The sequence below is a fragment of the Falco cherrug genome, chromosome 3, assembly GCF_023634085.1.
Source record: "Falco cherrug isolate bFalChe1 chromosome 3, bFalChe1.pri, whole genome shotgun sequence".
Taxonomy (NCBI): Eukaryota; Metazoa; Chordata; class Aves; order Falconiformes; family Falconidae; genus Falco; species Falco cherrug.
The window spans coordinates 26,983,680-27,010,908 of NC_073699.1; the positions used below are offsets into that span (position 1 = coordinate 26,983,680).

At 37.7% G+C, this 27,229-nt stretch overlaps 1 protein-coding gene across 3 annotated transcripts in view; it reads right to left on the reverse strand.

The window, feature by feature from the left end:
* Nucleotides 1-27,229, reverse strand: part of ZFPM2 (zinc finger protein, FOG family member 2) — a 321,611-nt gene that overhangs the window by 93,594 nt on the left and 200,788 nt on the right. For all 3 annotated transcript variants that reach the window (XM_027800191.2, XM_027800247.2, XM_027800144.2), the window contains one exon: nt 21,339-21,450. In XM_027800191.2, coding sequence (XP_027655992.1) covers nt 21,339-21,450 — 112 coding nt within the window. The remainder of the gene's footprint in view (nt 1-21,338; nt 21,451-27,229) is intronic.

The window sequence follows — 27,229 nt, forward strand, 5'->3', positions numbered from 1 at the left end:
GTCTTACACAGCTGAGCCAAACCCTCTCTTACATATGCAGGTCATTTCATAAGAAGTCTAAGAGCTTCAACAACTTTGTGTGACCTTGCATTGAATAACACTGGAAAATTGATTTGGCTCTAGTAATAAAAGACCGTCTGCATTATCTGCATTCTAATTATAATTAATATAACCAGGATAACTGCTGTATTATTTACGATTAGAGCTATGGTGAGCACAGTGTAATAATAATCTGCTACATAATTTTTTATTGATCTGATGGCTTTATTGCAGAAAAAACAAAATGCTACACTGCTGTACTACTAAAATTGCCTTTCTAGACATGTCTGTTTAGAGGAAGAATGTTCATTTAACATTTCTTTTATCTCATCAAATTCCCATAGATTTTAATATCAGAGAGAGTATGATGCTTGCTTGCATGCTTGCTTTTCCTTTTTTTTTTTTTTTTTTTTTTTTTTTCCTTGGCAAAAGGAAGACAAAATGGACTGATTAACACACCCATATTTTCCATTGTTAATTTCCTGGGAATCATTCATTCCTTGTAATTCTTTAGCAATTGCAACACAACTCATTGACAGAATTGGGCTGTACCCCAAGAATGCACAGCTCTCCATTTCAATAGAAAAGTTATCATACTATAAAAAAACCAAACAAAACCCATCAAAAAATAATTAAAAGTTAACAATATTAAGTTAATTTCATCTCATTGTACTAAGCCATCACTTAGGAGGCTAAACCACTGTTCAACGATCTCACATTTGAACACCTTTTCCTAAATTCTGTTGAAATGGAAATTAAGCTCTCTTAATTTGGCAAAATCAGCTGTAAACTGATGTGTTTTGCAAAAATTAAATATGTAGTGTGAAAGGTCAAGGCAGCATTTGTAGAAATGCAGTAAAAAAATCTGAAAATTAAAGGATTTTGCAATTCCAATATAAAATTCAAAAATTGTGGGGGAAAAAATAAGACAATGTTTTTCAAGAAAGCAATTACAAAGCTCCAATCTCTCTAATGCCAAAATAAAATTTCCTGAAAGGTTTGTTTTCATAATATGATACCGCCCTTATTTTGTGATCTTCCTTTGACTGCAAGTGCAATCAAAAGTGCAAAAAATAAGTTGTATAAATGAGCTCATTGTTAGACTTTAGAGTTAATATTTGTAAGTATGAATCTGGAGAGTTTATTCGTAGAACTTGTTTCCAGCTGCATCAAGACTATATCAGAAATTAATTATAATGCAAGATAGAACAAATACCATATATTTATAGGAAATTTATAGATATTCATGATTACATATTATGTTATTAATAATAGGTGTGCTGATGTTATCATCTCTGAAAGAAAAATAAATTCTCACTTTCTTATTCTTTCCCTGCATGTTTTCATCTCTGCAGTCTGTGCTTCTCAGTGGTGTTTTCATGTGTTTGTAACAGCTTCCACACTCCTCCTTTATAAAACTGATTGTGTTTAAGCCCTGCTGATTCCTACCCAATTATGTTATCTTAATATATTATTTTATTGTCATTTTTTTAGGAAGAAAAAACAATCAAACCAAATTATTGCAGCTGCGCAGGTATTTAGCTCTCATTTGTACTGCTCTCAAGAGTTATCAATTTAAATTCAGTGATTTGCCATTGAAACACAGGCTTGAAAAAACTTGAAATAGCTCCCATTACTAAATCACACAATCATCGCACTAGCACAAGGTTCAAACAGAACACTTATTTTCTTTCCTAGGATAATCTGTGACTTCTCCATTTAGTGGTCCCTGCATTTTCTTACTCTTTCTAATTGCTTCATCTCCAGTAAGTCATAAGAACCCATGTTTCCCTCCCACAGTATGATATACAGAACCAGTGTCTTCCTTTCCATCATGAGCGTTAGATGTGATGTTCAGAAGGCTTCCTTCTAGAGCAAGCACATCGAAGAGTGAGCAGCTAATCACCCTGCCATTTTCATGTGTGGATGTGGCTGTCATCTCTGGATACAAACCATTCACATGTGAAAAAATGAAAACTAAAAATACTATTGGAACTTGTTATTATTTCAAAAAATAAATTTGGGATTGAGACCCATGCTAAGTGTTGGTCTATATGTCTGTATGAAGGCTGGAGATATGTACCTCACCAGAATATTCTACCTGAAAACAATTGAAGGAAATACATCGGTGATCTATAGATTGCTTTGGTTTTCTGCATAAAGATTTCCTGTAGAGTAACACCCTGTTTTATTTTATTCTCCTTAGAAGACAAACATGCCAGTGCACTTACACTCCTGTGAGAGGGACAAAGAAGTCCAGAAGTACTAGGAAAATCCTTTGTTCCCTGATCTTATTGCAGTCTCAACTGTAAAATGGCAAAATTATGACACATACAAATGGGATGCTGGGAATGAAAGAGGTCATGTCTAGAGACTCGAGTTAGTCTGCCATTTTGGCTAAATTCCATTTCCACTGGTGCCAATTTAGATTTTCCTTGACCAGGCTTTGGCTAGATCTGCTCAGGGATGTCCATTTAGGCTGAGCACTGATTTCAGTGAATTTGGATAGATGCAAGAATGGATGGATCTTGGCACTTGGGATTACCTGCCACAGTATCTGCTTTTATTATATTCAAACCTACCTTCAGCAACAACTTGGGGGATTGAATGAATGCTTCCTTTCCTGAGAACATTTGGGTTTTTCTTTGCTTGAAACAGCTTTGTGAAGAAGGCAAGCAGAGTATCTACGCATATTTTTCTTATAACCAAACAAAACTGTCTTATGTCTTCAGAATGGAAAGATGCCAAAATTCCTTCTTTCTTCATACAATGTTCAGCTGATTGCTGTGGGATTTGTTTTCGAATGTCCTAAAGATATTTTTTTTTGTTATTACGTAATACCAAAAAAGGAATTATTGAATTATTTATTTTTATTATGTGTGGTCATGGCCTATTATAAATAGAGGCTGGGCTTTTCATGACACCTCAATTATTTCTATGTGCATTGGATCCATTAATAAGAAATAACAGTTCTGTAAACTCATCCTGGCTCTGAAAGTCAAGCTGGGTTCTTTCTATATCACTCATCACTGAGTATGGTGTTTCTGAGGACCAAATTAGGTCTTTTTTTAATGGCAGCTGTTGAAGGCATTCAATGCCCTCAGTAGGTTTGTACTGATATAGAACTGCTTGGAATTTATTAAACTGTTCTGAGGAAGATACATACGAGTAAAATCCAATTGACTCTTTCTTAGCCGTATTGAATTCTGCTGTACCATCAAAAATGAGGAAGCAAACTTTTTTCCCAGCAAAGCCTACAGATTCAGTTGTGAATGCAGACAATATGCAGATTATTGACCAGATAGATATTGTTAAAGCTGTTCTTCTGAGCAGAGCTATATATTAAATCTGTGAGCACCTTGCAAAGTGTATATTATCCTTAAATGAAGAACAAATGCATTGTTTTGGTTACAGTAGCCCCAGTTAAAGCTTCTCAACAGAATTTTCTTATATTTCTGCCCATTTCTTATGCATTACCTTTAAGGTTACAGCTTTCCATAGATACAGATAAAATTTGTGATATGATAAAATATAATTTGGAAATTTTGGAATCATGGGAGGAATTCAATAAATTGAAAGGTTATCAACAGTACAAATGTCTAGCTGTATTTTAAAGAAAGCTTCAAAAAATTCAATTGACAACTTAACTGAAACCGATTAAACTCTTAATGGTTTAGTCCACAGTAAATAGCAATGATTTTTGCTCGACTGCAGAGAAAGTATTGGGAAAGAGAGGAATAGATACTGAAAAAATATATTGCATAAGAAACTTCAGTAAGCATGTCTTAATGCTACATTTTCAAACTGTTACCTCAGAAAACCCCGGCCTTTTAGTTCATGTTTATTTAACCACAGGCAATTCATTCTGAAAACAGGGCTTCAAATTTTGCTAAGGCCTTATGAAATATGAGTCTCATTACTCCCCATTCTTTCAGGTCATGCAGATAGACAAAAGGATGCTACTGTCAGGATATAACAGGGATATATTCCATGTGTTACAAGAGAGAGATATGGCAAAATCCTTCAAAATATGTGTTGTTATTAAAAAAAGTTTAGGGTACAGCCCCAAGCTCCTAAGCCCTCCCACCTCAGTTTTTATCCAAAATCTCTGCTTCATTGGATGTTACTGTTCAGAATATTCCCTTCCACTACAGAAAAGACAGTTCTGTATTTTCCTACACAAATATAAAAGGCTGCAAAATTAAAAATTGCTGTGATGTCTCCTTTTAAAGGTAGCTTATGGAAAAAATGTTTCTGGACAAACAGCAGCAGCAGCAGCAGCAAGGTAAGAACACCTGTCTCCTTTGGCTCCTTCACTTAGTTGACGGCTGAACTTCAAAGCCTACTTTTGGACTATTTAAAATGCTAATATGATTAATAACAGGGAATTACTTTTTTACACCAAACTACACAAGAAAATTAAATTAAAAAAACCCTATGCTAATGCACTGTAAAGGTTGCAGTTACAAATCACAGATCTGTTCATGGATATTTCATGAGCAGAAAAAAGGCTAAATTTGTCAGATAAATTATTCATTGCGAATTATTTGCTCAGCTCTATACTTTGCATGTGTACTGTATTTATAAATTTAACAGGGATTCTGGTGGTACCTCAGAAAGGAGTACAGTGCAGATTCTGCATATACTACTGCAATTTCCAATTTGTCTCACTGTATGTGTTCTGCGGGTGAAATTCCACCCTCCTACACAATAGCTGGTTACCGAGGCTTTCCACGCTGTTACGAAACCCACCCCCCCTTCTCCTCCCAAAAGCAGGCTGGACTAGAGCCACGGCTGCTTTCTCTCCCCTAAGGTGGGTGTGAAAGCCACTCGATCTGGGCAAGGAAAGGCGTACTGGTGCGTCTGTAAAAAGGCATGAAGCTAAACTTCTTGCTGGGGCTCCTTTGTGGCTCTGGAAGGCAGCTGCACTAGGCAGCTACGTGAGACGGCCAGAGTGGGATGGAGGTGTGCAGCCTGGCTGCTCTCCTCACCCCACAGCCTCCCCAAAAGGTGTGTGAACACCTTGCCTGGCAGCAAAGCACACACCAGCTACTGCTTATTTTAGCTCAGGCCAACCTTGGTCTTCAGTATATTTAATGAAAAAAAGACACTGTGTTAAGTCCATCTGATTCTGATGAAGCAAAATAAAGGATTTGATGTGAAGATGGCAGAGAGCACCTGAAAACCATCACATCACAACACAGTGCTTTCTCCAGCGAATGACTCAAGAGCAGGGAGGAAAATCTCTCTGGACAAAACATGAGCATTAAATGGCAAAACAAACAAACAGCTTCTGTCACACACCAGGTTAAACGTCTTAAAAGAAAACAAGTGAGACAGTACTGGTATTGCTTTAAAGGTGAAAATTAAAATATGCTCTAATACGTAGTGGTACACAATTGGCAAGAGCAGAATCTTTAACAAAGGGCAGGCAGCGCTTTTAGGGCTAGCTAAACATTTTTTGCTCTAGCAGGGACGCAGAACCAAAGCGGGGAGATGATTTGGCAGTATATTGACTGCATGCTTTTATCCTTTTGGCTGCTTAAGTTCTAGCAGAAGTTACTTGAACAGGACTACAGTTTAATACACTGAGGCTTACACAGAAGGTATTATTTTCTCTTTGACAGGGTCCAGTGCTATTTTTACCCTGTTTGATAGAGAGCTGCTGTTAGGCCTCGGGGAAGGAATAGCGATTCTTTAAGTAGGGCTCGCCTAGCAGCAGCTTCCTCCCTCCTGCTACTTCAGCCACCTTCTGTGATATAGGAAATGCCTGGCGCTCCTTTTCCTTTAAAAATACACATCGTTAACTGCCTCATCGGTAATCCACCTAACAAACCTTGGCTTGTTTGTGCGGGACGCCTAACTGACACCAGCCGTTCTGTTTGTTAGTCCCTTCCTCCCCACTCCAGCGCCCAGCCTCCCTGCCTCCTCAATCACATGTGTTGTTTCTCATTTAAATGAACAGTTGGATTCTTTTATTTCTTACAAGTGCTGGATTCGCCTTATCGCCCTCATTCCTTTGGGGGTTGCCAATTGGTTTTATCCACGGATGTATCATTTCTCATGCTTCCCTTTTTTCTTACAAAGAGAAAGAACCACTTCGTCAACAAGCCTCTCTGGAGTGGAAGATTAAAAACCTAGACATCACCTACCTTGCAGCGCTACTCCCAACTGGGTTGTGTAAAACTCAATTAAACTTGTCCCCATTGAATACTGCATTACAGTACATTAAACAGAAAATTCTTCAAGCGTGATGACAAAGCTTGAAACCTTGCCTCAAAGCTGTTCCTTGTAGCTTTCTTTAACATTTCAGTCTTTATGGTGTAAGTCTCCCGTTGACACAACTTTAGTCCAGCTATGAAAAATCACAGAGCCCCACAGGGATTAAAAGAGAAAGAGGAGGAGGGGAAAAAAAAAAGAAAAAAAAAAAAAGAAAACCTTGTCAAAGCTGGTCTTGGCACTTCCGTTAGTGCATCTATCGAAACTATAGAGCCTGAGAAGTATTAGAGAGACCTATGAACAATTTGACAATTTGGAATAACACTATGTTCACTGTGATCAGTTCCCTTTATTAATTTTCTTTTCTCCAAGAGAAACAGGTATTCACAGTTTCCCCTAATTAAAAGATGTACTTAATGCCTTAAGACTGGAACAAAATATGAATTAAGCAAGGGTACGAGTCTGGAAAAAAGAACAACAACAACAAAGATGTCAAGCCAAGAATTACAACTCCTCCCAAATCTCCAAATGTCAGTGTTTTCTGAGGAAGTATGAATTAAGATCCAAATACAGAGCTCTACCTCACTGTGATGTAAATGAAATACCAAAAACTTGCTGCTCCTATTTCAAGTATTTCTTCCCTTTATGAAACAATGATGACAAGTTTACCTCAAATTTGTTTCTACCTGAGTTCACATTACCTCTCCCAACTAATGACTGGCCTCTCCCAACTAATAACTGGAAAGATTTCAAATTCTAAGCAACTCAGAGTCAGTTGTGCATGGAATAAATAAGTATTTTATATTAAAATCTCCCAAAGGAAGAGTTACATGTACTGAAAAAGGAAAAAAAGAGAGCATCAAATTCATTCAGAAAATTTCCCACTATTCTTATGTAAACCTAATAAGATATAGCTGTGTTAATGTCAGCACCTCCAACTCCAAGTATCTCCAAAAGTTGGCAAAAGCCTGGCTGACTGAGTAGTTACATTTCAAAAATCCATCAGTATACTTCCAAATAATTTTTTATTCTCCTGACTCTTTATAGTGATAGACGTAGAGAGAGACGCTGAGAATCCAAATCTTTCCTAAATAATAAGGCTTGAAATGGCTGCCCCTCACCTCTTGCCTTAAAAGCATGCATACTGTTACTGCACATGTTACAAAGCATTGTAAGCACACTTCCACTCAAGAAAAATTGTCCTGCCACAAATGCCATAAATCATGCATTGACTATTTGGACTGCTCAGACATGAAGAGTACCATATAATTCTTTCTCTTTCTTTTGTATGTTATTTTATATGAAATCTTCTGAGTAGATAACATAAAAAGATTTTAAAGATGCCATATGATATGCACACTATTGCTCTGCTTATTATTATTATATTAGTCCAACTATCTGTAGTTAAGTGCTAGATTATCACATATGGACTCATATATAAGCTCTGAAAAAGAGAAAGAATGAAGCATCCCATTTTCAAAAGGGAACAAAGGCAAATGTAATTAAGCAAGCCACATATTATCGAAATGTTGGGACTCAATTACTTCTGGCAGTTCCTTTTCATCTCCTGAACTCTACGTAAAGTCCTGCATGGCTTCTCTCTGGTGTTTTAATTTGCTGAAGAGCCCTGCTGGTAATGTAATATTTAGGATCTACGATGAAGGGATGACAGGGGACTTGTAAGTCTTTGCTGATGACTTACTGTGTCTAGTGACAATTTTTTTCCCTATCTCTGGAGGGCAGAGTTCAGTATCTTTAGGTACTTAGAATCATGGTATGTTAATGTGCTAGAAAGGACTGCTTAGAGACTTGGTTCATCCTTTTTTGGACATCTCCTCTATGCATCTGAATTTCTGCAGAGGAGGAAAATGAGGAGAGAAATGAGAACAATGAATGAGAAAAATTACAGGATTGTTCTTTAGTATACTACATCAGTTTAGTACCAGTAGATGCCAATGAAGGTAACTGGCTGTGATTTAAAAAAAAAAAAAAAAAAAAAAAAAAAAAAAAAAAGACAATGCATCAACCAAATTTTATACACCAAAAATGTTTTAAATATCCCAAAACTTTAACAGCTCTTCCCTGTGTTAAGGATATAGTCTAACTGGTTCAGTGCTATGGAAAAAGTATTTTCCATAGAAACAATAGTTATGTCAGCATAAAGCAAACCAATATAGTAACCCTACAAGAATACTGAGTTTAAAACTCTAAGTGGTCTCTAACAATATCTAAGAAAACTAAGATTGTTTCCTAAGTAAAATGGAATTGTTTTTCCTCAGAGTAGAGTTTTTTCTTCTTTTTGTATTCTCCATTTATGGTATTAATCCACAAATCTCTTCAGTATAACAAATATTAACCCATTTTAGTCAGAGGTGCCATGTGAAAATAAATTGGAAAAGGAACAGCACACATTTTTTTTATTGTGCTCAGCTGGACATATGTGCCTGCTAGCTAATTTTGGGGGGCTACAGCTAATGAATTCATTGCAGTATGAATCACAGGCAACCTTTAACCAGGATCTGACAAGTTGTTACTTCATAAAAGTGACACAGTTTGATAAATTAGGCGTTCGATTCGTTGCATACAGCTAAAATCTGATCACTACTTCCAAAACACAGATTCAGATTTATTGATAAAAACTGCAGGCTGTTCCTTTTTCTCCAGTAGCCAATGTTATTAGAAGTAGTGGCTGGAGCCTGCCAATTGCAAATGCAAACTGACCCAGCTTTGCTCCAGAAAGAAAGAAGGCGAAGAAACTAAGTAAAAACAAAGAACATTGCTGGACATTAATGGCAGATTGTGAGGCTAACGTGCTCAAAGGAAACCTCAGCTCATCAGCTCCTTTGTAACACCAACGTCCAAGAGACGACACAAGGGATGCCATACAGCCACAGAAGACTGACACACCAAAAAAGCAGCCCTGAACTTAAGAATTTCCTCCAGTAACTTCAGCTTAAGGAGCAAGTCTTAGATCTCCCGTTTACCGGTTTAGCAGCTGAAAAGAATCCCATTTCAAGAAAACGCTTTTGTTAAGGAAAGTACTTCTCAATGGGTGCCTTTGGAGACTTCTCTGACTCAGGAACTGAATTCTTTCTGTACTATTAGACCTTTGAGTATGCAACTACTCACACGTTTAGACTTTGCAATAATTAGCAACACACAACAAAAATCCAAGTGCTAACACTAGGTTCATGCTTCGCTTCACTGAATATGTACATATGTTCCTAAAGAGAAGAAGGTCATATATCAGCTCATCGCTTTTTTTGAATCTTCTAGCTGAATATATTAAAGGGTTTTTTTAGGTGTAATTGATCTGACATTAATTTTCTCTGCTTAACGTAACGTCACTATGGAACATTTTTATAAAGGAGAGGAATGGTGTTTTGGAAAGAACAATTTTTATGGTGCTGTGGATTGTTTTTTAAATGTGTAAAAAAAAATTCAAGTTGCTCAATCTCCAAAGTTAATCCATTTGTTATGTTATGTCCTAGATTATAAAATTAAGATCAAACCAAGGAAACAGAATGCAGAATGTTGTTCCTTTAACACAAAATTTTGTACCGCAAAATGAAGAGAAAATAAATAACAAATTGTAGGAAGTGTATCAGAAAGACAGAGGAGTGCCACACTTACATAAAGCTGATGATCGCATTGTGGCAAGCCAGAAAATTGTTATGTTTCACACGTTATGGTGCAGTGGATGTAATTGAGAAATGGCTAGTGTGTACAAACCCAGCATTCTCTCCTTGACTCACTGCAAAGCTTATGACATTTAGGGATTTACATAGAAAGTACATGGAAAGAGAAAGAACTGTATTTAAACAGTTGATCTCAGCAGATCTTCTAAGAGAGCAGATCTTCTAAGGGCCAAAAGTGGTTTCCATGAAAGCAAGAAAACCTGTTCATTCTTTAAAGCATTATTAACATTTCATTTTTCTCCCTAACCAAGCTAGTTAAACCCAAATAAAATACATAATACTTTACATCACAAAGCTTTCTTAGTAAATTGCTCCTGGACCACTGGTCCACGAAAGACTCTCAGGATGGGGTTCTGAACATATAGCCAACACTCATTTAGCCCTAATTAATTTCTACTTCTGGAGGGAATGGAAGATAAAAGTCTTGAAGTCATACTTCAGGCTATACTTTCCACCAAAGTAAGCCACTGAAAAATATCATTGTTTGTGATTTTATACTTCATTTGCTCTAACGATAAATATAATTTAATTGAACCTTAATCATAAAACTGGCTTAGCCTTAGCAATCTGTCAGTCTTATTTTAAATTTTCATTTAATTGTAAGTTGAAAATGCATTTAAACCTCACATAATTTAAACCCATTAAAATGCACGTGCAGCAACCATAAAAGCAAGCCTGTTCACATTTAAAAGAACAGTTTATTAACAGAAGATGCATAGTGATCACTTGATGCCACCCCTCTCATTTCCTAGCGTAAAACAGTTTCTTTTCATCTCGTACTTTAAGTTCAATCGCCCATCTTATAATATCAGCTAACATTCTGGCTGGCCAAAGACACTGTTGTCTCCCCTATGTCTCAGATGCTTCCATTCCTACATATCTGAACATCTGGTTCAGCTAGCAGATCAACCACAGTATTTCATTGTAGTTTCTGAGTTGAAGGTCAGGGTGTATCAGTCAATTACCAATAACCCACCAATCCTTGGTTTTCTCAAAAATGTCTTTCATTTGTTCGGATCTTTAATAATTTGTGCACTGCCCTTACTGTGCAATATGCTTCTACCACGTTATTTTTATATATTCAATTGTAAAAGCAATTTTTCAATTTACGTGTTTCTACATCACCACTATTAGAAACAAGAATTCTCCATTCACCAAAATAATGTTAGCGAGCCTAGTATGTATTATCTGACTGCACACTTCTATATTTTAAATAAGAAGGTACAATGGTTACTAAATCCATCTGATCAAGTCTGAAAACAACTCTCTTCTAGTGTTTCTAATAAATCGAACTTTTCAATGTTCTTTTTACATCAGTTTGCACTCCCTAAAATGTGTATTTTTCCTTGTGTCATCTTCTACTTTCACCAGTTTATTGCAAAACTAACATTCTTCTGTAATTTTTAAAGCTAATGCTAGCACCTTTCTCGAGCCTTAACAATGTTAGCTAGGACTTATTCTTTCTACCTTCTAAAATCTCTTCCAAATAATAGTTCCTCCCAATGATTATTAACCTGTGATAGTGTAATTGTTCAGAGTAGCTGGAGTTACCTATGCAGAAGTATATACTGCATCTGTAGGAAGGAATTTCAGAACCTTCTGTGTCTTGAGTGAAACACTGAGCCTCAAGTTATTTTATACATATATATATGTGTGTGCATGTATGCATGTGTATATGCCTGTATACTATGATATTATCATAGGAAATATCTTACAGGCAATTTCTGTTCCAGCAACAAACCTTGGTTCTGCCTACTACTGACTGATTTAGTCATGTGCATCACCTGTGCATCACATCATAACTCAGTTACAGAACTTTTCTACTAAATCTGCCTACACATCACAACTAGCTTCAAATATCACAACTTGTGCACACTCCAGCATAGATTTGTTTGTCAGCATCCCATTGCCCCACATGCCCTGATGGTACAAAATTGAAATACGAAAGAAAAAATCAAATAGGAAAACAGCTTTTTAACATTTTTTTTCTTCTTTGTGTAACACCACAAGAAATGACATTTTTAGAAAACTGCTAAGTTCTCTCTGTGTCTGCAGTAACAGGGGTTCATTCCTTAGATATTAAACACATATTAAAGCAGGTTGCAACTTCTTCACACTTCAGCCTTCTTCAGAGAAGACTCAAACAGTGGGAAGGCTGACAGATGCCTCAGCACTGGTGAGGAGAAGGGCAGCTGCAGGCAGTGGGAGCATCCTGCTTTGTGTGCAAGGGGGATCACAATGAGGGACTCATGTATTTTGTGTCATGCTGGAGGCTCTTCCCTAACCTCCGCTCTCCCTCCTCCCCATTTCGCTATACACACTTCAAAACCTGCCCTAAATAACAGGGTGCAATTACCATTGCATTAGGAAAAATGGATGCAGTCCACCGTGCTGGCCTTAGCGCCATGGTGCCCCGCTGTGAAGTCCTGCTCCTCGTAGCCTCTGCCTACAGTAGGGAACAGTGCTGGAATGCCATGGGAGAAGGAGAGAAATGCTGACATTGATCTTTGGATCAGAGAGTACACAGATTGATCCCTAGGATCAATAGAGAGGTCAGGGTTCAGTCACACATGATCTCTGGCTACAGCTCTTAAGTAATTTCTGAAGACAATGGAGGGAGATGTATGTATGCCCGTGACCGAGGGTTACACCTTGATCCCAATTCCTGTTTAAGGAAACCTACCCACCAGAAGAGCTTTTTCAATTGCTTTCAGCGCTGAATCCATTTTCCTGAGCATAAACCAAATCTCAGTGTCCTTGATATTTCAACAGAAGCTATCAATTTCTTTTAACATATACATTGTTCTTATATTTCTGTAATGTCACGAAGTCTCTTTAAGCTCCAAAATTAACAATGAGAACAAAAATGAGCACAGATTGCTTTTAAAAGTAACAGAGATTCTAAGTATCATCAATAAAGAAATTAGACAGGATCCAAAACATGGCTATAGAATTTGAGGAGCTGTGCCACTGCCTATGTAAGCAAGCACAGCAGTCACCTGCTGGAGTCTCCAGAGTAACAAGAATAGGAGCTTAGGGACCCAATAATAAATTACTGGCTTGCAGGTCAGTTAAGTGGCCGAGGGACATCCGTTGCACCATAGTAGCAGCCTTGCCCATAAGCAGCTAGAGACAAAGCACATGCAACCTGATTTTAACATTGTGTTCCAGGCAGTCCAGCTCTACAGGCCACTTGGACATCATGGCTACCCATCACATGGGTTTTCCTGGGAGCTTGGAACCTTGAATGTTATGAAAGAATTATTACCTGAATTATTGCCATCAGGCTTAATCCATTTAGAGTAAGGGGCACTGAAACCTCTCACCTCGCTGTCAATTATGCACAGAACCACCTTGAATGGGGGAAGAAGGTATTTCTACATTTTTTTTTGCTTTTGCTTTCATATGGCACGCCATTAGTTTGTCTTGCATCACAAATACACTGTAGGAATATTTGACAGGAGTCACTATAAAACAGGCTGCAGATGAACCCAGCCCTGTTTCCTCACATACAGATGTTTTATACTCAGCACCAATGGAGCTGCCTGAAAAGAATGACCAAGGTTTGATTTTAGGCTTCTAGGTCATGGTTTCACCTTGACAACAGCTCTTTCATTTGAAGCAGTAACATTTGCCAGGATCCCTAAGGTGTTTTCATTTTTGTCAAGAAGTGTAGGGGAAAAAAAAAAACCAACCCACAACCCACAGTATGAAAAAATGATAAATCTTAATTCACAAGCTGCAGGACTATCTCTGTGTCTCCAGCGCAAAACTTCAAATCCAGTCCAGGACCTGGATGTGTATTAGAAGGCTGCAGATTTAAACCTTGTCCACCATGATCAAACTGGATTTATGGAGCATCATAACTCTCCAGACACCATCCAGCAGCTTATTAATTTAATAGACTCCTGTCCATTCCATGATGTTCCTGCCCTGACAGTCTCTCAAGATAAGGTGAAAGCCTTTTGACAGGAGAGAGTGCATATATATTTTCTTCTGTTTTCTTGTGGATGGGGTTGTTGACAACTTGAAATGTGTGGCTCAGCAAATTTGGGGACTTTTTTCCTTCCCTCTTGCTTTGCAGGGAAGATGACAGAGGTAACACTACCACGAACCACTGGGGTCACCAGGTTTACTGCAGTCCTCAATATTTGTTTAGCATAATGGATGGGGAAAATTAATTTAATTAAAAAGAAAATAAAACATATTATAGCATCTACATCATATAATGGCATATAATGGCAACATTTTTCTTAAAATGATTTCTAAAAGACTGAGCTTACTGCAACTGACTTAGAAAAAAGAGGGACAAATACATATATTGGAAAAAAATAACCTCTGCATGTTTGCGTTTATTCTTGCCAGCAGTCTGAATGGTTGAAGAAATGGGACTTCACATGGTCACAGTGTGAAGTACAGACTGGGTTTCTTTTCCACCCTGAACATGTTCTCATAGGTGAGTGTTAGACTCAATCTACAGCTTTTTATAGCTTCAGTCAAAAATATATAATTCTGTGCACATCATGTCAGTATTCTGCCTATGTCCTTGCCTCATATGAAAAAGAATTTCAGTTTCGAACTATGAAATAAACAACATAATAAGTGACAAGAAGAACACAAGAAAAAACCCAAACCTAATGTACACATATGAGAACAACCTAAAAAAAAATCACTTGGCTGCTATGTAAATGACATGCAGTGAAAATGAACAAAAGCATTTTCATATTGAAAGTGGAAATATAGCTTTACCCCTGCATTTCTGGTCATCTTCCCTTTATTATCTACACGCGTAGAATTTAGACGGCATGTATAATTCACTGTATGCTATTATATGCATTTTATACTAATTCCATAAAGATGCATAAAATAACATTTTTCAATTAAGACCATAGACACGGCCTTGACCTTTAAACTCCCTAAAGCAGATAATCCCCCATTTGGACCTATTTGCATAGGTAAAAAATAAATATAAGGGAAAAGCAGAATCCTGCAATGTGAGCTCTTTGAAGCTGAATTGTGTCTGAATTAAGTCCATAACACTGTCTGCCATCAGCAAACAATAAATATCAGTAGCCATGGGGACAAAATATTTTCTCCTGTGGCTAGCAAGGAAAGTAGCAGGACTGATTCGCAATAGTTTTGTTTGCAAGGGTCATTAGGCATCCTGCCTTCTCAACACCCCTGCAAAACCAAATGTGAATCATGCCCTCTACTTGCCTACCAATCATGTCTTTATGTCTGTATCCATGACACTTTCTTCTAACGACTGCAAAGGTGTATCACCCTTGCAGAGGTGTTATTTTATGTAAAGCATTATACACATAATCATACTTTTCTTGAGAAATATTTTGCAATTTTTCAGTGTTATGGAAAAAAGAAATGTAAAAGAAGCTCTTCCATGGACCTTTGATACTAGGATAAGCGTTGTGTGCATTTTGTTAAAAACTCAGATTTGTAATCAGTGCCAGTAGCACCACCAAAGGCTTCAGCACATTGTTTAGCTAATGGAGGCATCCAGTGGGACAGCAGATACTGCAATTTTCTGACTGTCCATGTGTAACAGGCTAAGTAAATTCACCCAATTTGCTTTTAATTGTATGTGAAAGAAGCCCCTTGCAATCTAAGATATATGCCCTAGGTTAATCTTTGGCCTATTAATCAACTTTTCCTCTGATCCAAACCAAAATATACTTGTACTGTAATGCAGCAGTGTTTAAACTCCTTACGATGTTTGACCTGTGCCTCATTAGGGTTTCTATGTCTGTGGCTCAATATACCATTACATTGCCTGAAGTTACAGGAAAAAAACAGTATTTGCTAGCTGAAAACTCATTTGCTGGGGAAAACATGGTATCAAGGATCTCACAGAATAATTAAGAAAAGTAATCCTCAAGAAAAATGTAAGAGCCCTTCCGTTGTGACAACTGACTTTTCCTATATGTTAAAAAATATTGTTTTCTTTAAATTAGCAAAATTAATTAAAAATTGCCTTTAATTCTTATTAGTAATTTCATGTAAGCCTTTTGCAGCATTTGTATCTTCAATGCCTGGCATCAGCTAAATAACGCATCCCAGCACCAATGAAATAAGCAAACAGTTATGTATTTCCTGACTTAAAATAAGCCACCCACCGGGCCATGCAGCCAGGGGAAGCCCTGGCAGAGCTGAGCGCAGCCCTCTGCTTCCAGGCCCGACTTCTGCTCTGCCCTCTCCTGTGTGCTGCCTCTCGAGTTGCTATTTATAAATTAGCGACATGACACAGTTTCAGTGTGGGCAGCTGTCATTTTAACTAATATCATCCCGTAAATCCACCCTAGCAGGCTCGTTCTCTATCGTGATTGGAGAACAGACTTTTTTCGGGCAGCTTTCAAATGCAGCGTTTGTTTGAGCAAGCGCCCATCCCTTCACTAGGTGGAGGAGCACTCCCCCGAACCTCAGCCCCCACCACCCCGCTGCCTCAGTTAGCCTTCTCCAAAGGAAAATGACAGTTCTCGGATCTCAGCCTCAGGCAACATCCCCCCTAGGCAGGGTTTTGTTATAGGTGCTCACTGGGCACTGGCTGTGATTTCACTTATGGAGGGATGGAGGTTTTTTATGGCATTCAGTATCATGTGTCCACACCACCAAGGACAATTAACAACCATCCCATGGAATTACTTAGGAAGACGTCATGCAGTGCCTGTGCAACTGCACTGGGGCGAGGGCGTTGGTTTGTTCCCTCCTCCCGCAACCTCTCAGAAATAACGAAGGGCATAAACTACTCAGCGAGGCCAGGCAGAGGAGGAAATAACACCAGTAAATCACTAATGGAAATGCAAAACCAAACACCGCCTCATGCAAAATGAGATGATGGATGGCTTGAGAAGCGTGGGAGTCACTGCCGGTGGCCGGCTCCTTTTTGGCAGCTGTACCCAACCCCATCCCACCACCCCGTCCACCAGCACCCGTCCCTCTCCCTCCAAAGGGCAGCCCAAACAGCAGCCGTTTTCTGGTCTGGGGTTTGCAGCAGCAGACGTGCCCCGCAGCTGCCACCTGGCCAGGCAGCGTGCTCGGTGGTACGCAATGCAACCCAACCGGCCCAGACGAACGTTAAACATGTTGGTTTTCCTGCACAGAGTTATCCTGTGGTGCTCTGCAATCAATTACTGTTATACCACCATCATTAATAATTTTCTTAATGAAAATGATTCTGTTGATCTCCGTTGTATTTTAATTATCAGAGTTAAGCATAATTACACTGCAGCTCTGAGCTGGCATGTAGACTCCTTTAGGGCGCAATTTTGTTTTAACACACTGATAATGTAATTTTACATTGTGTCAGTTGTTTAGTTATTATCCAGTCGTACAATTCCGCTGTATTCCTGATAACAGATAATAACCTTAGCACCTCCTATATCCTGAAGTCATTTAAAAAGCAATATTGGAATTTCACAACTAGCTAACTTAATCGCCTTATGATTTTATAATTCCCACAGCTAAATATTTGTACAGACACCCTGTTTTAACAATGCCACTAAACATACGGTATCCATACATTTCATATAAATGGCTTAAATAATATCTAGAAAAATGTCTGCTAGATGAGCATGGTTTTCAGTCTGTGCAACTGTATTTTTTCACACCATTTCTATTCTATTTGGTCATAATTCATTTTTTAAAATCCTTTACAGTCCCACTGGAAGATGCACAGTTAATACCCCAGCCCCCTCCGAGGTTGTGGGGGCACTCCTACCTCCGGTCTTAAAAGATTTACCAGGTCTGGTGCACGTCAGCTACAAATGCTCCTCAAGTACACTACGTTGTGATGATCATACAATTCATGCATTAATACTCGCTGCCAAGGTATCTTGCCTGAATTACTGAAACTCTGTAGCTGTTTTTTGGAAAGAACGTATTTGTAATTCTAGATAAGCTACAATTCCTAAAATCTGTCTCTAAAATTTCAGTCACTGTTTCTAAGACATCTCTTAAAATAATTGAATAGACTAGTTTTGAAACATGAGAGAAGTTTGACAAAAATATATATAAAAAAAGAAGTATGTATTTCAAATATAATTACAGTTGTAAAAGTTTCCTTTCAAGAAAATAAAATGGGATAAAGGCAGACACCATGAGTAGCCAGCTTGTATCAGGGCTTGCAGAAAGGGAAACTAATGAACTGTTTTTCCCTTTTCTAATTCATCCTAGTATTAGGGAAATGTAGTTATGAAAAATACAGACAGAAATAAGTATCCTACACTAAACAGAATTAATTTCAAATACTGAATAGTTATTTCATAGCTATGTACTCTGAATGTACTCTGATGTATGATTTTAAATAACCTATTTCTTAACCTAAAAATTTATATAGAATGTGAATTGTGATCCCACTGCAATAACTTAGCAATATAATGCTATAGATGTACATTGTATTTATAGACTACATACATTCGCACACACTTTTTGTGTTTACTTGCCTAGAGAAAAAAATTATGGAGAGTTGTTGAAGCAAATAGGGAGTCAGCTGGCCAGCTCAGATTTGCTTTCAATAGGAACTACATGCCAGACTCCCCTCCCTGTGATTATTCCATGTGCAATACGTGGATGACTACAGTGCCCACAGTCTCCAGTGAACTGGAAGTCAGGCTGACACTCCTATGCTCTCCTGAAAGATCTGGGGAAAAATCTGCTCTCAAAGGTATCACTGTAAAAACCTAAAAGGAAATACGGCATGTGCTTCTGATTCAGCAAATGATGGACTAGTAGCATATACTCCTAGCCAATTCTTAAACTTACTTTCCTCTTACTTTCCACTCATCTCATCTTGGGTATAGTCAGGAAAACAGCTCCCAGGTGACCAAATCGGCTACATGTACAATACCACACATTTGTTCAGCTAATTGCTTTCAGAAATAACAATGTATTGCTAAGCAAAGTAACAAAATTATACACATGCAACTACAACATAACATCGAATTACAACTACATGCCAGCTGACACCGTTTCATTAGAAATAATGGCACTATAGGAGACAGAAAGCTAACACAAATCAAGGCAATGTAATCTGGAATGATGAGATACAAATTGAAGGAAGAAACATTATTCTATTTATTTATTTTACCATCTTCTATTTGACATTGTTTTGTGATGCAAGCCAATTAATCTTTCTAGTACAAAAATCCCAGCAGAGCTCAAGGCAAGAGTAGGTGCTTGATGAACAACAGAGCAGCAAATTCAAAGCGCAAAGAGATGAACGGAATGCAGTGAAGGCAAAGCATATCTACAACTTATTTCCCACATTAGTTTAGTGGAGTAGCAGGGTTTTAACACGTATTTATAAATTAGGGCCCAAATTTATCTCCGACTTTAGTTATAATACGCATCTGTGGTAAGGATAACAGAATTCATGTTTAGCACTGTATGACTGTCTCACAATATTCTGTTAACCAAGTACTAAAATAGCCAGTATCGTCAGTGAAACAAAATCCAGCACGATTCAGTGAAAAGACTAACGTTTTGGGCTACTCAGATTGTACCGAACTGAAGAAAGTTTTTAGTATTTGAAAAAAATGATCGTATTTCAATTGATTCAATCAGACAGATAGCACTGAAACTGTCTAATGAATTAGTTGGTGTTTGTAAAGTACTTTGAAGATGAAAAGTCTTACTGGTATATATGTGCTAAGTATTATTATAATTACAGAAAGAATGTAATACTTGATAAGACGTCATCCTATGGGAATTTGCAGAAGCTATATTTTCGAGTGAAAGTAATTTCCCATTACATTAAAAAGTTCTTGCAGAAAAGTTTGCCTGTGAGTATTCAATACTATGAATAGCAGACTGCAGCTCTGAATTTACGGGAAAACCTTCACTACGTTACCCAGAGCACATCACTGTTCCTTCCACTTGGGCAGCAATCAGCAAGCTCCAAAGGAAGGGCAGCTCAACCCTTTTTAGATCTGAGCCCAGCTCTCTAGTACTGCAGGTGTTTCAGGTTGCAGAATGAATGTGTCGGCATTCTGTAATTATTATAGAAAGAATTTATAAGACCCTGGTGTGCAACTCATTTTTAACATGCAAATTCCCTGTTTTCAGCGTTTCAACTTTCAAAGGCTTGTGGCAGTTTAAAAGCAATCCTCTTATAAGTGTATAAATTGCAATGATTATAGGAACAAGTTGTAATTGTTTCTAGTAAGTTTTTAGGAGTCTTTGATGTTATGATTAGTGTTTTGTATGTTAATATATTGATATGGGTGCTTATTTGCCTGGATGCTTGTATGCTGAAATGGTCACTAGGTTGCCTCAGCAAACACATCTTTGATCTCAGTAGGTCTGTTTGGTTAGAAATAAAACCTAAAAGAAATTAAACAAGCACAGTGCATGTTCTGAAGTATTCACAAAGTGCTGAGACTGGCGATTGAAATACACGGAAGGAAAGTCATAGTTTTGCAACCTGATCTTCAGGGGGAATGCCAAAAACAGCTACACTAAATAAGTTTTTCTTATTCCATGTATTCAGGTGGTGGGTTTTTTGGGTTTTGTTTTTGGGCTTTTTTTGTTTATTTGTTTGGTTTTTTTAGCATACTGTAACGATACCATAACCACATTTACAAAGCTTTCACAGTGACAGACTGAACGAACAGCTTGTCCCTATGGACTGAACCAACAGCTCTTCGAGTTGGTTCAAGAGGCAAGGCAAAAGCCTTTGAATCTTGAACCAGAGTAGCTGTTAGATGTGGTAGGTTAGACAAAACATGTTTGGGGGGCCTCATAAGAACCCATACTGACTTAGGCAAATATGACAATTCACATAAGACAGAAATGATACACATTGCCACTAGCCAATACATTCCAGTGAAGCATCATCACATCATGCCACTACACAGAGACTGGAATGTCAGAGGTGACAACCCTGAAATTCAGTTCCAGTTATCTTCTGTTACCATGCTGACAAGGAGTCTTATCATAGTCCAATCAAGTTTGCATTCTTCTTACAAAAACAGATTTCAGGTAGTATACAATGTAACGTAACATGGAGAAATGCTATCCAGCATGCCCAATAAAATGTCAGAAAGAATTCACCTATTCAAAGTGTACAGATTTTGCTGATGTGTGCCAAGAGGCACTAACTCTCAGAGAGAAATAGATGGTATGTGTTATGTCAGCTACATCCTTCTGTGTTTATAAAGCATTTAGTACACTACAGACACCACGTTTTTATATCATTAAAAGGAAAAAATAAAAACCAAAACAAAACCCAAACATAGTAGGAAAATAGGAATGAAAACTATTTGACTTTAAGGGGAGACAAACTACATCATTTTCCTATTATGCAACAGGTATTTTTAATTTCAGTACCTTACACAAGAAAGTAGAGAAAAAAAATCAGCTTGTGTTTACCTTTGCTGTACACAATGCAGTTGTTTTTGTTGTCTTCTACTCCTTGCCAAGTCACATCCAGCAACCACTTGGGGCCAGCAGTCAGTACCATAGGGACTGAAGCCTTTGTCTTCTGTAGGAAGGATGATAACAAACAGATGCCGTTTGCTTGCCTTGATTAAGAACTTGAATAATAATAGTAATAATCATTTTATTTGCAAACAACAAAATCTCCAAACCCATAAGCCAAGGTCTTATTCCCCTGCCTCGGGATTTTTTTTTTTTTTTTAAGGAGATGCAAGCAGTAAGCTTTAGTTCTTTCATTGATTGAATGGTGAAACTATTATCAAGGATTTTTCTGAATGATATTGGATCAGATCTCCAAGATTAAGCAGATCTCTGGTGGCTGAGAATTATAAAGGGAATGCAGATGACTTTCACAGCAAAGAGCCAAGTGTTCAGAAGTGAACTTTAGACACATTGTACTTCATTATCAATGGGATCTCACTATTTCCTGAAACAGACAGGAAAGAATTTAAAGAATCAGTATCCATTTCAAAGATCTGTCCTGGGTAACATTTGTATTATCATAGGAAATTGTTGTGAATGGATAATGGATTTTTTTTTCCCTTTTGCTAAATGTTGATGTGTGATTTTACTATGTCTGAAATAATAATAATGCTAATGATTCACTGCACTTTGTCTCAGAAAAGACTATAAAAGAAGTTGTATTAATAAATTCAAAGGCACAACAGCAAAGCATGACATCCATTGCACCTGAAAGGGATGCAGGCAAGGAGATACACATTTAAGAAAACCATCTCTTGTATATATTTCAGGTGCTATATTTAGAGAATTTGGTATTTGAGGAGATAATATAGAGGCTTCAGATTTATTAACACTTAACTCCTTTTACTAATGAAATGGCAAAACCCCTGTGATTTTGTCAGTGTGTGGCACTGGGATGCCACTTTGACTTCTGTCCTGCACAGTTGTTTTTCTCTATATCAAGCATGAAACCACAAGAGAGAGTAAAAAGTTCAACAGTCACCATGTAACTATTTTTTTCCAGGAATATAATTCTCACCAAGTTGTTACAACCTTTTCTAAGAAGATTTAGTTATTTTTATATTTCACCTATGATTCTCTAGTTGGCTCCAGCTACATTCTATTGTAATATTCTGTATGGTTAAGAGAGTTAAAAAAAAATAAGATGTGGAAAATCATATATTTACATGGACATTCTATATCCATTGGCCACATTTATTATCTGTTACTGTTCTTGAAATGTAGTGAAGTATATTAAGAATTAACAAAGAACACATTACATTCCCCAAATATACACAATAACATTTAGTGAAAATAAGACACTAAAAATATTTTAGTTCTATAAGATTAAATGCATAATCTTACATAAGATATATTTGACATAATTTTTATATAACAATATTTTAATGATAGAATGTGTTCAGTGTCACAGTTCTTCACATTGCTTTTTTATCTGTTTATTCTCTAATACTGTTTTATCAAATATAGTCTTCCTTGCTTAATTTGCATTTTATATTTTGCATTTTTCATATAAATCTTTATGCATAAGTCACACTTCTTCTATATGTACTCCATGACATTATTCATCTTCCAGAAGTGTTGGAAAAAAAACAGATAAAATTGAGGAATGAGATTAGCAAAAAGGAATGCATCAGCTAGCAACAATATACCTACCTAGTGTAAAAATACTGCAACCAGAGACATGCTGTGTCTTAATTCCTAATAATACTTTTTCTATGGGAAGTTGAAAAAAGTGTGTTTGCTTGTATAAAGTATTACAAGAGTCAACCCAACTACATGCATTTGAAATCTGAATTTAAATTCTGATTTCTAATTGGCTAGTAAACAAAACATTATTTTGTAAAAATTTGTTTATGTTCATATATAAATTACCAAGAGGCTTGGTATTATCAACTATGAAATCAGTGCAAAGTATTTACACATGGACTGCACAGAAAATGATGCAAATGAGGCATGAACTGAAAAAGATATTAAAGAGATCAGATGAAAGGTAATCAAATTATCATTTCTACCTTCTATTATAGAAAAGTGTGGACTTTACTGTTGTTTCCACCAAACCAGAGCTAAGGCTATTATGGAAACAAGGAAGAGTGGCTATTCTTCACACAGCTGACAACCATACCCATATTAAATACAAGCTTTAGCAACCATAACTGCATAGCCATGATGAACAGGAGGTCCAGGACATGTTCCTTCCACATGCTGCATTTCTCCAACTGCCATTTCAGTCAAGACTTTATACGTTTTTTGTGTTTTTATGTCCTCTTAATCTCTGGTAATCCCAAATACAATCAAAAGGCAGTGCCATATTAATCAGGTAGTGGACACTTCCAAGTTCACTGTAAATGTTTAAGACATTCAACTGAGTCTTAGTTTTAAGTTGGAGGACAAGCTAAAAAACAAAACAAAACAAAATTATTTCTTTTAAGTGTGGAAGGGATCATCTATTTAATTTTCAAAAGGTCTTATTACCATTTTTGGTTTTCTTCCTCCCAAACATCCAACATTTCACTGTGCCCCATCTGTAAGGGTACTAATTGCCGTAAGGTGGTATTAAGAAGCCTCAAATACCATCAGGATCTTTATGCGCTGGGCAATAGCTTATTATCTACATAGACAGGACAAATTATATGTCCTGGGAAAGGATTATACTTAACCACATACTGCTGAGGAAGACATGTGATGCAGAGATACTGTTTGACTTTCTCATGGAGATTAATTTCTCCTTGATTAAGTGGTAGGCTTAGTCCCAGGCCACCGCCCCTGTAGCTTCTAGACAACAGGAGCCCATGTAGGTGCCTTATCCCTTCTGAGGTGAAGCAGCAGCAGCAGGTAGACTGAGCACCAGCAGTCAGGACGTGAGTCTGCTTTGCCATCCCCAGTTTTACAGGGCTTTTTTTTGAGCTTTAAAAACTACATGATCACTATGTTAGCTTCCAGGTCGGTTTGGCAATAAAACTTGTAATCAGTTCAGCAGCTGTGAGTGGTCTCTAGGCACTAGAGATAGGCTGGAGGAGGAACTGGGTTTCGTCTCACAGCTCTGCTAGGCCAGAAAAGCTGGTGGACTCCTCAAAAGAATTTCCCATTCTCCCATAGCTCTGCACAGATATGTAAATAAACTTCTTTTAATATGAAAGCAAAACTTCACAAGGCCCTGGCTGCTTGTAAAGCTTGGCAGCTCCACTAAGGGAGACAGGCAATGGCTTCTCTTTGAAGTACCTCACAGGCACATTGTGTGAGCTGTAAGATGAGTCAGGACCACCGCAGCAGTTCTTGGGGTCTGGCATCCTGTGAGGTTTACATGTTCATAGGAGGTGTTCACCACTGACAATGGCTTGCTCTTGTTGTGCCTTATTACATAGTAAGAATTGAAGCAAGCCTGCTGATTCAGGAAAGGCCATTTCCCTAAAATGGTTAAAATGAAAAGACCCCAGTCCAAGATAACAAGAAGCTATGGTTAAATCAGTCATGCCTTTATCACCTCAAGATTAGACTACTGCAATGCACTATACCTGAGGCTACATTTTAAATCCATTTGAAAGCTGAAGCTGGTGCAGAATGCGGCAACCTGCTTGTAAAGCAGGATATCGTGCTTTGAGCGCATTACACCAGTGCTTTTTAATCTTCACTAAGTGTCTGTGGGATTTAAGGCACTGGTTACAACCTGTGAAGCCTGGAACCTGTCTGTTTGAGATACCTAATTGAGACCTGCCAGGTCCTTTGCCCCAACCGTACAACCACAACTGAGATCCACCGAGGAACATGAAAAAGGGCTTTCTTGGCTTGACATAGAAGAAATTCTTGGAAGGGCAATATGTTCTTCATGACAGCTCTTTAACTTTGGGATACCATCCCAAGAAGTGAAGTATGTTCATGCTCTGACTCCCAGAGTACTATGAAAATCATTCCGTAATTCCTAAGATGCATTTGACATCCTGTAACATTTAGTCAGTCACTCCCAAAATAATGGTGGTGCTGGGAGGTGTTAGCCACTTTATACTGCGTGGCTTTTTACACTGCTATCAGGAATATCTCTAGCTTAAGAGAGGTACCTTTCTACAAAAAAAACTTTCTTGCCACAGGAGCAACAATATTACAGTTGCTTCAAAAACCAAACAAAATTTTATTTCTCCCTCCAAAAGAACTGCTACAAATTACTCAGAAGCTTACAAAACATTCTGCCTACTGCCTAAGTATAATCATAGGGATCTGCTAACATGAGTGTCCATAAGATGGGGCCATACAAAAGTAACCTCACATTCTGGAAACGAGGGCACATCATAGAACCAAAGTATTGTTCACTACACTAGATAAGTGTGTATTCTACTCTTGAGTAAGTTTTACCTGAAAATGCAATATTTGCTAATGTCTTCATGCCACAACTAGACAAATTTGACAAGGATAAACAGGGTCAAAACTGTGATCTCTCAGGGAACAATTAGAATCAGCTAATGAGGATAAAAGAGGTCAGGCAGGCATCCACTTTTCACTAACCTTTGAAGCAACTGGACAAACAAGGGAGGTAACCCTCAATAAATGTTTATATTCAGTCAAGAGGTTAATGGAGATAAAAATAGCCATCACAGCAGGCCGAAAATAGTTTTGCACTCTTGCTAAAAGGAATCAGTGCTGACAAGTAAAGTGAGATGGGCTCTTGCCTGCAAAGATTTCTAACATATGATGTGTGTGGCCTGGCAGAAACTTGAGGAAACCCCCACACTGAAGAGAAGTACAGTATGAGCAAGTTGTTTGAAATCTATGAAATTCTGATGTCAAATGCCTCATTATTGCTAGCTGTTTCCTAAGGAGCCGTGCCAGAGCAAGAAATAGGTACTGAACTGATGTTCAGCAAGTCACTGTGACATGACCATCCTGGCCCAGGCACCATGTTCCAGTGTTCAACATTATCTAAGGAGATATACCGTTCATTGAAAAATCACTACATTTCTCTCTTTAACTTTTTTTATTTCTTTATTCAGTACAGGGCTCTAAAATGACAAAATTGCTTCCTTAAAGTACTCTCAACAAAACAGAGAAAAGTTACTGGAGACTTAAGATACACAAGGGCTTTGCTTCCAATTGTATTTTGGTTCCCACAAACAGATTTTCTTACTAAATCTTCCAAAGAGCCTGAGTTCCCATGAAAGATACAGGAGATTACCAGAATGTCTTCACGCAATTGAAGAAAGTTCTCATGCCCCACTGTGCGGTGTTACTTTATATAGCCAATTAAAAACAGGACTGTATTGGGAGAAAAGCTGTAAATATACCTCAGGTGCCTTCAGATATGAGTCTGGGACAGTAAAACACCAGTTAATACACCAACAGAGGTTTCTACTTTGAAATTCAATTTAAATTCAATTTCAGCATCACAGGGTTGACGTACTTGCTGACATTCTGAAACTGCAGAACATCTGCTCTCGAGAGGATAAGCTCACCTTTGGTGGTCACCACACTCAATACAGCAAAACTTTATAAGCTCATCAAATTAGTTCAATTGGGAAGGTCTCCTAAGGGCTCATTCTGGACTGGGCAATAACAGAGATTTGCATAAGTCTCAAACTACCCCTAATTAATATTTGTTTTAAGATGTTTTTGACTAAGAAGGAGAGTCATAACTCTATCACCCCATGCTTACATTGACTGTCTCAACGTATTTATCATATAACTGATTACAAATTCATCAGTCCCTAAGACAGGCCCACCCAAACAGAGCAGACACAGACCCCCATCTTGTCAAATTGCGTGCAATCAGCTGGACCGTCTTTCAGTTTTGTGGCTTCCCTGAAAACTCTTATCTTTTGCAAAGGATTCAGTCTTGCAAAAATATTTATGTCAAGGGC